At 43.9% G+C, this 13526-nt stretch overlaps 1 protein-coding gene across 4 annotated transcripts in view; it reads left to right on the forward strand.

The window, feature by feature from the left end:
* GRAMD1B (GRAM domain containing 1B) overlaps window positions 1-13526 on the forward strand; it is a 129318-nt gene that overhangs the window by 40273 nt on the left and 75519 nt on the right. For 2 of the 4 annotated variants that reach the window (XM_065697342.1, XM_065697343.1), the window contains exon 1: window positions 9095-10050. The exons of the other annotated variants lie outside the window; for them this stretch is intronic. In XM_065697342.1, the coding sequence (XP_065553414.1) occupies window positions 9692-10050 (359 nt within the window). In that variant the 5' untranslated portion in view covers window positions 9095-9691. Of the gene's footprint in view, window positions 1-9094; window positions 10051-13526 lie in introns of those variants that run through there. 4 annotated transcript variants of the gene reach the window in all.

Consider the following 13526-nt stretch of genomic DNA (forward strand, 5'->3'; position numbering starts at 1 on the left):
TGATTGTATTGTACAAGCCAGGCTGTCACCCTGCCTGTAGCTTCTCGAACGCTAGAGAGCAGCAGGGGTCTGCTGGTGAAGGGTCCCTTCTGCCATACTCGGTCTTGAGAGACTCTGCGGGGCTGTGTGCTTTGGAATGCAGGAACAGGAACCCGGACCAAGCGTAAAATGCATCTTGGTTTAGGGACACATTCAAGAAACCTCGGGTTGATCCATCGTGGATGCCCCACTTCAATCACAGCTCAAGTGGGGAGACACAGGTTTGTAATGTGAATGTAGGATGCTGTCTTTTCCAAAATTGAATTAGGTGACAAATACAAGCCTGTTTAGTTGGATGAAGGAGAAATCATGTAGCCCCTGTTGCAAGAAGCTTGTATCTTTTGTGTTGTGTATAGCTTTTTTCTTCAGGTTATCTGTTTCTCTTCTTCATGTAGACAGCACTGCACGCAGTAGTATCACATTGCAGTCATCTCGGCCCTTGGTTTAAGAAGGAATTTGAAGATATATTTGTGTCCTTGCATTTTGGAACTCACCCGTGCCTGGAGATTATAGAAAGCATGTGGCAGCGGTTATGAAACGTGGTAGGAGCTGTAAACAAAAAGCAGAGACAAACAGCAGCGGGTGCATTATAAAGTAGTCGGAATTACATTAGAGACTGTTTTCCTGTTGTTCACCACTTCTAAGTTGCGGTTCAGTCATGGTAGGAGAGAAATTGGCATCACATATAATAGAACTCAAGATGATGGCTGAGAATTAAAGCTCGGCAAATATTAGTGCCCAAATTTAATAAAGGGGGTGGGGGAAAAGACTGTCATACTCAGGAGTTATTCATTTTCAGCTAAGCCGATTTTCTAGTTCACGAGCAGTTGGATTCCAATGCAGGCTGTAGCTGCGATCAGAAAGGAGCAATAACAAACTTCTCCTTCTATTCACCACCTTGAATCGGATGCTTGTTTTCTCTTGCTCTTGTTGGTGACAGGACATGGAGTTTTCAGCTCTTGTAGCTCAGATGAACCCTGAAGTCTCCCGGACGTTTTGACTGTCTTTTGAAGATCACCATGTGACTGATGTACTTTCTTAAATTAAACTTGGGCAGTTGTAACATCAGACAGCTCTCTTAATCTCAATTTTATCTGAAAGGATACTGAGACATGAAATGGCTTTCTCTGAAGGACAAAAGAAGAGTAGGGTTGTGTTGCAGAAACCCTGAGATCCAGTCTCAGCAACAATTGCCTCATCACATGGGCTTTAAGGCAAAATAAAGCCTTTTTGGATAATCGTGCTTACAGGAAACTGTTACACTGGTTGCAATCCTGTGAGAGGATCCAATTGAGAGAATCCAATTTGAGAGACTGTTTAAAGGGTAGAAAAGGTGATATGGGGTCCAAACCTCACATGGTGGGTAAAACCTCTTGGTGGTACTCGAATCTAACATGCTTGCTGAGTTAAAATCCTGGTGTATATATAAAAATAGGAATTATGTTTGTTCAGCATTACTTAAAGCCCCAAAGAGCTGAAGTGTTGCTTGTTTGCTTTTATTGTTACCTTTTAATTGAAAAGCAAAGGAAAGAAGTTCTTCAGTTTGTGGTCATTACTGGTGCTTGTAGCTCTGGGGATAGATGAAATAGAGCACTGTCAGGGCATCCTTAGTGTATGTTTCCTCTCAAAGCACTTGACTCTGACCTTGATTGAATGCCTCTGCAGAGCTTGACCTTACTTTCCCCAGGAGCCTCACAAGAGCTTAACAACGATAATTCAGAGGGAAAATGCAGGATGCAGGTGATTGCATCAAAACCTCTCAGTTCTAAGCTATTTCATTAAAAGGTGACCATTAGCCCGATGATCCTCAGCAACTGTTTGGAACTAGGTCAGTGAGAGGCTCTGACACTTGGAATTGTGTGTGTATATTTAGCTTATTTACAACCTATGTTAGCAGTGTAACCTGCTGCAGCAGCAAAGGCATCGCTAGCCTGTGCACATGAAATGCAGTACCAGATTGCTGCTGGGGAGATGTAACTGGGAGGGTGGTTCTTGACTTTTAATGTCTCTAGCATCTAGGACATCTGCTCCATTCCTTAGTGTATTGTGGAGGCATTTATCAGTTGTTTCACACCTACAGATGCGTTCTCAGGTAGAACCTCTGCCTGAGGGACATACTGAATGTGTTCTACTTACCCATGAAAAAGGGTGCGTCTACTTTGTGACACTGCATGTGACAGTGCTTTGTGATCTCAGTGTATAGAACTCTCCAATACTTATTTACTGTAGTCCCTTACCTACTGGTGCTGTAGATGTGGTACATACATTGTCTTGTATGTGCTCTGTATATGCAAGCAAGAAACATGGGTGTGAGTTTTGTAGTCTGTGAATATTTAACTCGTCAAACGCATTTATGGCACGTAATGCACATCGATGGAGAGAAATCTGTGTCTGTATCGTATGATATGTGTATCTTGAATATGTGCTGGGGGGAACAAATGCATTTCATTTCACAAAGCCAGAAACGCTGGCTTCATTTCCATAACAGCAAGTGCGGGATTATAAGTGTGAATGGCAAAGCCAGCTGGAAGAAGCATTTTTCAATTGTCCATGAAGTGTTCTCTAAATAGCTCTTTTCCAGATATCATGAAGAAAAATGACAGTTGTCCTCAGGCATTTGCCTTGTTGAAGGAATGGGCTTCATCAGCCTTGCTGCTGCAGTTGTGGATAATTGAGGTGGACAGGAATGGTATTTATAAAGCAATTTCTGTGTGCTTATTATAAAATGAATTTACCACTGTCCTACTGTCAGTTTAGTGGCTCTTAGGAGTACAGAGCTAGTTGTGGTGGTTTCCATTTGGCATTGTGCAGATAAGACTAGAGAAAAAGCTCTTTTGGCAGGCATTGCTTTCCTTGGTGTTTTTGTAAGACAAAGAAATGTTCTTCTCTTGATATTCCTTAAGGAAAAAGGAGGGAGAATCATAGAATAGAGTTGGAAAGGACCTCAAGATCATCCAGTTCCAACCCCCCTGCCATGGGCAGGGACACCTCACACTAAACCATCCCACACAAGGCTTCATCCAACCTGGCCTTGAACACTGCCAGGGATGGAGCACTCACAACCTCCCTGGGCAACCCATTCCAGTGCCTCACCACCCTAACAGGAAAGAATTTCCTCCTTAGATCCAATCTAAACTTCCCCTGTTTAAGTTTTAACCTGTTACCCTTTGTCCTGTCACTGCAGTCCCTGATGAAGAGTCCCTCCCCAGCATCCCTATAGGCCCCCTTCAGGGAAGGCTGCTGGTTTGGGATTGGTTTTAGTTGTCCTAAACAGAAGACAGAAACATTTAAGGCTATTCCACTTCCAAACATGCTGTTGGTACAAAGCAATGGTTTACAGGTAAAACAATAATTTCTTCTTGTTAGGCTCAGGTTTAGATTCCTGTATTTCCTATATCAAGTCATGAAAACAGCATGCACGTTTTGAGTCAGGAAGCACTGCTTTTAGCCAGATACAAGTTTTAACTGGAGTGAGGCCATCCCAGAAGGGACAATGCAATACTTGCTGAAGTATCCTCTGTTTTGCTTTCTGAGCTATAAGAAAGGCTCGGGTGGGAAGCAGATCTGCACAACCCCTACTTATAGGAAGGGCACTGCATTTATTGTAGGAGTCTGAGATTCAGGTGTCTGGGCTCTGAGTTCAGTTCTTACTGAAACATATCACAGTCAAGCAAAATGTTTCGGGTTTTCAGGGTAGGTGTCCCCATGGCATTATCCATGTGGATATCCTATTATACCAAATTACTGTTGTGCTGTGGTGAGCAATGCAGAGCGCTGCTCAGCTGTACATCTGTGCACCCCTGCTTTCAGTAGAGAGTCCAACTTATGCTACTTGGGCTTGAGTATCAGCTGGGTTGCTCGCAAAGGCTACAAGGCCTAATTACTACTGTGCTGAGCAGTTGTTAGGGTGTGATTTGGAATCCAGCTCTCTGCTTCTTGCATGTGATTTAGTGGGGGGGAGCAAGGATTTAGTTTAATCTTAAGTTTGCTGCTCTTGGGGCAAATAAAACTTGGACATATTCAAGGTTTTAATGAGAGTTGTGATTTTTGTCACATTTGCGTAGGCAATCTTTCATCTTCCTTAACAGTTCAGTGATGTTTTTCAGTGTATTAAGGTCCCTGAGCTGCTATGCATGTTTCTGTGTGCAGGTCTGGGTTAAATAAAGCAAACTTGACTGACCTGACCTAGCAAAGCAGGTGTTTTAGTTGGATAGGGAAGAATGTGCTGTTCAGAGACGTTTTGTACTTAGAGGCTTGTTCTCCTGTGGTTAATGGAGTGTGCTGTGAGCTGTGACCCGTTAGTGAGTGCTCTACAGGAGGAGGAATTCAAAGGAATTTGGGTAGTCCCTTGCTTCCTTCATGTACAATGTACATAGCACAAACCAAATGCCAAGCTCATAGGGAAATTCATTGTAATGGATCACCCCATATTTTATGAGGGATGGTATTTATTGATCTACCCTAGAGCCACTACCTTAGATTTATGAGAAGAAATGAGCTTCCCTTTGTGATACTCAAGTGAGAGATCTTGAGCAGTGTAAACAAGCAGTGCCAAATAGTTCACTTGAGTTCTAAACAGCGAAGAAAACTCCAGCTGAGGAAAAGGTCCTGAAACCTTTGCCCTGTTGTTATCTTCTGCTGAACTCTTACTGCAAAGTCATGGCACTGATTTAGTTTATTTGGCTTGCTATCTTTGGCTCCACCGTCCCCTTCAATTTGGAGGAAGAGCAGTACCTGAAGAAATTAACCATGAAAGCATCGTCTTGATGCTGAAAAAATACAGAATATGCTGTGCTTTTTTGAATCAGGTTTGACAATTCCTGGAATTCTGGCTGGTATCTGAAGAATTGGGGAACTGCTACTGTGTAGGTCAAAATTTAAATGCCTGGTTAAGTGTGATGCTTGGTAAGAATTCACAGACAGACATCTATAATGGTTATTGCTGACGTAAGAATTATCCCTTTTGGAAGGGAAGGGTTTTAGGTTTAACCTCTAAGCAGAAAGCCCTGTTAGAGACAGGCCTCTTCAAGTATTGCCAGCAACCAATATGTAATACAACATACAGATTCCACAAGTGTAGTTTGGTTTTGGTAGGAGAGATTGGATATAACATGGCTAAGCCTATTGCAACTCCTTTCTCTTGTCACCCATGTTGTTGGCAACATGCATGTGATTCTGGTAGGAGCTAAGAGTTACTGCTTCTAGTTTTCGGATCGGGTATCCTTCTGTAGCGTGCTGTGTATGGTTTTGATTTTTGAGTACCAAAGTGACAAATACTTTATAATCTTATACCAGTTTATGCAATTTATCCAAAAGCTGATTTCTCACTGACTGGAGTCTTGATTGAAAGTAATTCTGTTGTTATTGGTCAAACTACAATGAAAATGGTTCTGTTCTTTGTTCAGGTGGCATGGAAGGAACATCCTCAGCCCTTCAGGGTAAAAATGTGTTTGTTTTCCTTCACAGTGTGTTTTCTGGGAGGTGAAGAGATGTTGAGGCAGTGTTTAACCCAAGTAATTGAGATCTGTGGTTGTTCAAGGAAGTGCAGTGCTGCTTTCTGAACTGGGCTGCTTGTGGAGTAGGTGATGGAAGTAAGTGTTTTACCGAGCAGGGAAGAACTGGGGAATATATGGTCCACAGGAGTGGCTCCATCTTGCTTTGTGATATACTGGGCTAGCAGCCTGTTGCTGGTATTTGTTGCCTTGCAGCCTGTGAAACTTGTCATCTGTTTTGTAGCAGCGCTTGGGTTTCAGAGAACAACACCTGCAGGTATCCGGTATCACAGAGCCAAAATAAAATGGACTCTGTGTGTTCAAATGATAGCGACTGCTGGTTGGTAGTCCGTGATTTAAAGGGACAGATCTGAAGGGAAGAATAATCAGCCAATCCATGCTACTCGCACGTATCAACAAGTTGTATGTCAAACTGTAACAGGCCTCACTCTAATGTAATATACAAAGAGCAAAGGATGGCTGAAGCCCCGGTGTAAGGAAGTGCTCTGGTTCCAAAGATAACATGACTGTTATTGCAGAAGACTGCTGGAATGCAGAAGTAAACCCAGATAAATATTTGTTTTTCATTTGAACTCAAAAATACTGTGGAATTTTCATAGGAAAAAGAAACATATTAGTTCTACAATCTGGAAATCAGGCTTTGGACCTAGCAGGGGTTGCTGTGTTGTGGGCATGGCAGGTTTCTCTGTGCCACTTCTGCACAGAAAGCACAATGAGTTAAACATGCTGTTGAACTGTAGGAAAAGGGAAGTTTGAACGGGAAGATACAGCTTGAATTTGTCCAAGTCTGTAAGTGCAGTGCTCTCCCTGCCTGACCGGACAGAGCTGCTGTAGTCAGATATTGCGATTTTGTTAGTCTTCTGAACAAGTTATATGTATCTCCGGTGCTTAAAACCAACTGCTTTTAATTAGTAAGTTGTTCTGTTACAGTGTACTCTCGGTGCTATCTCGTATTCTGTATTCATCTTTTAGGGATGACATTTTGCTGTCCTGGAAACACATGGGAAAGCTATTACGGAAAGGATTGCCAAAGACCCTGGGCTGGAATTAGTTCATGTGCATTCAGGGAAGGGATTTTTAGTTTTTTTCAGAGGATTTTTCTTTCTTTTTTGTTTAATTTATAAGTCCTCTTCTGGACACTGGAAAAGAGGTAATGTTTGAGTAGGAGAAAAGCAGTTCATCAACCTGAGGCATTGACAACTATTTGCTGCTCTAATGAATCTGTCATTAGACAGATCATTAAGCTACAGGAGTAGTCATTAACCAAGGATGCAGCAATGCACAGGCTCTCATAGAGGCAGTCAAATGGTGCTGCTATGATTTGTACCGAAATAGTGCTTGATCGTGGTTGGTATTTTTCACTCTGTGGGTCAGGCGTTTGAGCTGTCTCTCTTATTACATAGCTTCTCCCTTTCCTAAGAGCATCAGACAGGTGGTCAGCATCCTCTCTCCTAAACAAAAATGTGCTGAGAATGTTTGAGTGCATAGAAGTGTTGCTTACTAACCAGTGAAGTACTTGGAATTAAAGGGATAGTCCCAATGCATGTGTACACTGTCCTAAGTGAAAGGATCCTCACGGCACAGCCCCAGGTTTGTACGTGTGAAAAAGGAATGGGGAAGGATCCACTGTCTCACTGAAGTTGATTCCAGTGCTCAGTGAGGCTAGGGTGAAGAAATTTTACTGGCATGGCCATGCAAGCAAAAAGCAGACTGGTGAAAGGGCCAGTTTTGCCTTGCTCAAAAAGGTGATTACCAAATGTTTCTATTGCCCAGAGCAATGTAGTATGAGTCTTGATTTATTAGATGACTTCAGTGGGGAGTCTGTGGTTTTTGCAATGCCCGCTCTGCAATTAATTACTAAAGAAATCATGGAAAAGGGCAAACTTTGACCCTTCTTATTTGCACTTGTATCTATAATTGAGTATCTTATGTAGCTGATAAAAGGTCCTGTAGGAGATCAGGCTCATTAATATATGAAGCCAAACTTGCTTATGATAGCCTCCGAAGGGCTAGTAAGCCTTTCTCCTGAAGCTGCACAAGCTGATTTAGGAATTACATTGTGGGGTTTGGATTCCCACATGCCGTGAGAAGACAACAGTTAAATTCCTGTGTTAACAGCTAGCCAGTAATGTTATGTGCAGGCTTCTAGATGTGTGCTGACGTGATAGAAACCCTGAGTCCTTCAGCCGCTTGTTGCCATGAACAGATTTGTCGCAGAGGAGGAAAGGTATCAGCCCTTGAGAGGCAGAGAGGATGCACAGATACTTGTGCGAGTCTCAGTTACGGAATGCTGGCATTTTGACTAATCTGTAGATATTAATTTCTCGGAATTGAATAAGTTGTTACTTTACAAACACCCACTTCTATAAAAATATAGAAGGCATTTCGATTGTGTGTGCACCTGATGCATTGACACCAAGGTGACGGGAGCTCCAGAAATAGATTTGAAGAGTTGCTCAAGCTATTAACTTACAGGATGAGCAGAGCAAAAAGGACAGTACAGCAAACTAGAATATAGTAGAATAAGGACTAAAAAACCTCAATACAACATACTATTGAAATGCTTCCTTCCCCCTTGTCCTGCTGTTATGAATCTTTATCTGATGTCCTTAGTTATCTGTGTCCTAGATGGCAGATTTTGATGTTCAAAGTCCTTGGGAAGTTTATTTTCAAACACAACCAAGGCAGCCCATACAAGGACAACTATTTTGCTTTGGGTTGACAAATATTTTCTAACCTTAAACTAATATTTTTTTAAAGGTTCAGGCTGTTGAACAATGAAAGCTGAAGCTGGGATTTAGGGATGCTTGTTTTTCCTGAGAGCACACTTGAAATGCGTGCAGCTGAATTCTAGTCACTTCCTTAGAGAATAAAAGTTATGTCACTTTTCCACCTGAACATACAGCTTCATTCAGCGGGTCTTGATGGAGAATATCACACTGGTTCTTGTCCTGAGGCTGCTTCTCTTCACAGTGCCTGACTCTCGGTAGAGATTCCTTAGCATATTAAATGCCTGGGAGTCTTCTGTTTTAGTGTGCGTCCTTCTCCTGGTCTCAAATCTGTTCTGCATGTCTGCTTGTCTTTATGTGGTGTCTTTGTTGGTTCCTGGACCTGAGACCATCCATCACCCACTGTCATTTTGGAAGCAGCATTGCTCTCCAAGAACTGAACCAGCTTTCACTCATATGTGAACCTGAGCCATAAAGCTGCCGACCAGCCCCCCAGTCCTGGTGCCACATGCTGCTACTGCTTTATAGCTTTTCCTCAATCCCTTTTCCTCTCTGTGAGCAGTCAATGGGGACTAAAAACCCCCCACCTAGTTGTGAAAGAAGGCTGAAAGTCCAAGTTGGCTTGCTCCCTCCCTCCATGGGCTGGGCTGGCTGAGCAGGAAGGTGGGACAAGGAGAAAGCCTGTCCAATTGCCTTCTGCGGAGGGCTATTATTGCAGTCTTAGCCTTTTCCATTCGGTTGATTTGCAGCAGCAGCATATTTGGTAATATAAACCCTGTCCCTTGGGATTAAGAGTGCGGTTCCACTTGCAACAGCTGCCTGCATATGTTTTACTGGCTACAGGAAAAGAACATGCTGCTCCTGCTCCTCTTTCTCCTGATTTTTATCTAGTGTTGTTGCTTCCCTCCCTCTGTTTCTCTCTCTGACCTCCTCACAGCTCCACGCCGCTCCACTCCATACTTGCTTCGTCTCTTGAGAAGACCAAAGCTGAGTTTCCTAGCACAGCCCCAGGAGATTTGCTTTCCTGAGCCAACATTAGGCAAAGAAGACAGAAGGCAAAGGGGGATTGGGGGGGGAAGAAGCTGAAAGTGAGCCAAGCCGTTGCTGGCAACCTTCGTCTCGGTGCTAAACCTGCTAGGAGAGAGACGGGGCAGGGGAGGGACTTTGTTTTGTAGAGAGGAGAACAATTTGGCACTGGCTTCCCTTGTGGCATGTCTGTCCCGAACATCCCCACCCCGCTGTGTGTTAAATGAAAGCACGTGAAGAACATGAGGCTTCCTGCTTGAGAGGGAGGGCAGTGCTGGACCGGGTGAGGGAGGAGGAAGGCAAGCCGCAGTGTCGTGGTGTGGTTTACGCCGGGATCAGAGCTAGAGTGCTTGGGGGTGGGAGCAGAAGGAGAAAGGGCAACTGATGCCAGCTGCCAACATGACAGAAACCCTGCAGCTCCCAGCACTGCAAGTCCCAGAGCAGCAGGTGGTGGAGGGGGGCTCTGCCTGGTCCAGCTCCTCCACCCCAACCCTGCGCAGGAGGCGCTTCAAGATGAGGAGGATGAAGAACGTGCAGGAGCAGAGCCTGGAGGCCTGCAGGTATCAGGATCCATCCTCCAGCAAGGAATACCTGCAGCTCCCATCCATTGAAATCACCCCTTCCAGCGATGAGGACACACCCTGGTCCAACTGCTCCACACCCAGTGCTTCCCCACGGCGCAAGCGCTTCCTCCTTCGGAAGTGGCTGCGTGTGAGAGAGAAGAAGGAATGCAGTGAGAGCAGGTATGTTTTTGGACACTTCCCCTTCCCTGCTTCCAAGAGGAGCATGTCCAGAATACATAAGGAGGGTCTGTTGTTCCCCTAGAAGTCTTGGAGTGCTTCTCCCTGGGACTTTGTCCTCACCTATTGGCTGGAATGGGTAATGTAGTTGATGGGACTTGCTGATGATGGCCTAATCCTTATGTGCAACCTGCACTGTCATCCGTTCTGCATCTGATACCAGGAGACTGTGAGGACAATAGTCCTTGTGCCTAGTAGGTGGGTCTGCATGTCAAGGTGTCAGTTCTTGGTTCCTTTCTAGAGTTAAAAGTCACTCAGTCCTTTGGCTCAAAAGGGGACACATAATCAGTGAAGAAGTCCAAGAGCTTGTCAACACCGGAAAATTAATGCCAAGGGGGTTATTGTGTGGCCATACAAAGACAAAGTTATACTGTATGTAACTCTCTGCAGGTCCTACCAGGGTATACAAGTATCAGTACATCAGGGTATACAGTGTAGTTAGCCTCTAATGGGAGAATGGGATAATCTACCTTTCGTGAAGACCCACAGTACACCAGGCACTTAAAGTTTTCTCTGAGACATGAGTGCATTGTATAAATCTTGGTGCTTGTTTCACATAGGGAATTATTCTTTAGTAGCTTTGGAACCCCCATGCAGCGTGTGTGTGGATTTATGCCTGAAAGTATGTACTGCACTTCATAAGAACAGAAACGTGTCTCTTGCTGTTTCTGCACCCAACAGGCTAGACTGACTCACTGCCTGTGTTGCTTAAGTGCTTATAGGACACTAATATTATACTAATCCACCCCAATTAGTTTTGGGGAACTTTTGTCAATAAATGCATGCCATGAAGGATTTGATAATCCTTCTGTTATGAAGTTACCATTGAAGGACACCTCTTGGTTGATGAATATTACTTATTTTCACTTAGTGTGGTGATACAAGTAATGACTCGGTTATAGCTTAGCAAGCAGGGAAGATAATGTACATGCCCTATCACAAAGCTCAAGCCTGAAGGATGGCTTTTCAGCTGAAGGATTTAATTTGGATTCATTGGTGGTGAGTGTGTTTGAGACAGAGGCCAAGACATGTTCCAGTACAAATGCATAGGAAAACTTCGTCCATTCTTGCGCACATGGTATCTCCATGGCTGTGACAGCTCTCTGCTAATTCATCATTGAGACATTTCTGCCTTAACCCTGGTTATGGTTTTGAAGCATGACTGCAAAGAAGCTGAAGAGGTTGATGGATTAGGTGGCATTAGCATACCAGAGCCAGCATGGCACCTCTTTCTTCACATGTAGCAGGCTCTTAATGTTTCACAGTGGGAAACACTATGTTTCTGAATGGAATTTTCCCCTTTCTAGTCCAAAGGAAAAAACCCAGACAGCTTGCCAGTGACTGTGCTGAGCCTCTGGGCTTGTAGAATGCAAAGATCATCATCAGGCTCTCAAAACTCAGCAGGCATGGAAACAACACAGAGAGGGCAGAATCTGTAGGGAGTTAATCACAGAGTGATGAACCTAAAGGATGCTGTGGCATTAATGTGAAGGAGACTGGCAGCTGGTACTGTGGTGTGAACCTTACTGTGCCTCAAGGCATGTGGAACCCTGTTCTGAAATACAGGGCAGGAAGCTGCCTTTATGTAAAGCAGATAGATACTGCCTGTCTACTTTCTTCTGCTTCATGCTTGGTCATCCAGAGCACTGGCTCTTTCTTGCTGCTGTTTTATTATGACATTGCTGTTTGTAATGTTATTTACTGTACTGAGTTTGTTTAAAGGCAGCAGGGCTATTGTAATAGAGAAAAGGCTGAAGTGTTTTGTCCAGTGTTTTTTCCACCAAGCCCTGTCTCAGGGCTAAGCGACAGTGATGGTGCTCAAAGTGTCCAGCTGATTGACTTCATTAGAATCCAATTAAACATTATTGTAACAGAGATCCCCAATGTGGTCAGTGTGCCATACATCTAGTAGGAGCAAGGGCACGCTCTTAAGTACATAGGTTCCTAATATCCACCTGGAAAAGGTGGCTGCATCGCATGTGGTTCCCACCAGAGGGGTGAATGCAGTTTGCTTCCAGTCACTCCCTCTTTCTAGTTAAATTGTTATGTAGCAGTTTGATAGGTATTTTGGAGTCCAGTAAGCTTTACCCCATGATGTGGCCAGATTGTGCCTGTTTGTATGGCAGGGTTTTCCCAGGAAAGCTGGTAGTTGAGAGCAAACTGTGCACCAGCTGACTTGTTCCAGTGATGCATGTGTTGCTCACATGCCCCTGAGCAAAAGCAATAGCTCTGTGACCATTAGCATACAGTAAGCATCCAAGTGAATAAACAAATGCTTTTAGGACTCGATGCTGTCTGTAAAGCTTCAGGTCTGATGAAGGCTGGCTGCTTTTCTCATCCGGAAACTCCAGCCTACACAATGTTCTATATCAGTGGCTAGTTTGTACCAGCCTGGATAATGTTAAGGCTTATTTACCTGCTGGTTCTCTAAAAGCTGTTGGTTGGTTGATAGAGCAGAAGAGAGGCTGTTTCTTTTCATTAAACAGCAAAGATGGCCTGTAAGAGCTTGGCTTGCCTATGATACAGTTCTGTTCAAGGTGAAAGAGCAGAAAGAAGCCATTTCTCAGGGGCAGGAGTTTCCCTGTACTTTGCCCTTGTACAAAAGCATGATGATCTGTACCACGTTGGGTACTCCAGGGGTCTATATAGATGATACGATATGATTTTTGTAAGGGATGCCGACAGCTTATCTATCCTCCTTATCCATCATTTGCTACCCAGGTAATGATAGAAGTTATTTACCCACATACAGCTTTATAAAGCGGGATCCCTGCTCACAGGTGCACAGATTTTTTTTTATTAAGGCATGATGTTTCTTTCCTCATAGGTTAGTAGATGCAATCTGTTAGCATTTTGTATGTATGTAATGAGTATGCAGTATTGATGTGGGGATGTGAAGGTCTATCTGCTTTAGTTTATTATTTAGTACTTAATCATCCTTGCCACTAATCTCTGGAACTACCTTTGGTTCTTGATGTTAAAGACAAGAACTGCTGAGAGGGTAGATCGCTTGGGCTTAAAGGAGTGCTCTCATTTTGGTGTAGATCAGTACTGGAATGAGTTGGGCCCTCTGCCACCGTTGCCTGACTTAGGCTCCCGTATGAATGCTCAACAACTGTACATGCGTAATAGTTGAGGTATGGTAAATACTTGGCTCTTGGTTTCCTGTGAGGCTTTCATGCGGAGCAGACTCTACTAGTGGTAACCTAATGTGCTCCCCTATGAGGGGAGAGATAGGCTAGAATGCCAAGGGTGGTAGATGGTTTGTATTCTGTTTTGCTTTTGCTATTCCTTGCTGAATATGCTCTCATGGGAGGTCGTGGAAGGTGTTGTGTCCTGATGCTAGACTTCCCTTTCTCCTGAGCTCCAAGATCACCCAGTTTGTCTTTCATTAATGCTTGTCCTAAAGATAAATGTTT

Source organism: Lathamus discolor, chromosome 17 (genome assembly GCF_037157495.1).
Source record: "Lathamus discolor isolate bLatDis1 chromosome 17, bLatDis1.hap1, whole genome shotgun sequence".
Classification (NCBI taxonomy): Eukaryota; Metazoa; Chordata; class Aves; order Psittaciformes; family Psittacidae; genus Lathamus; species Lathamus discolor.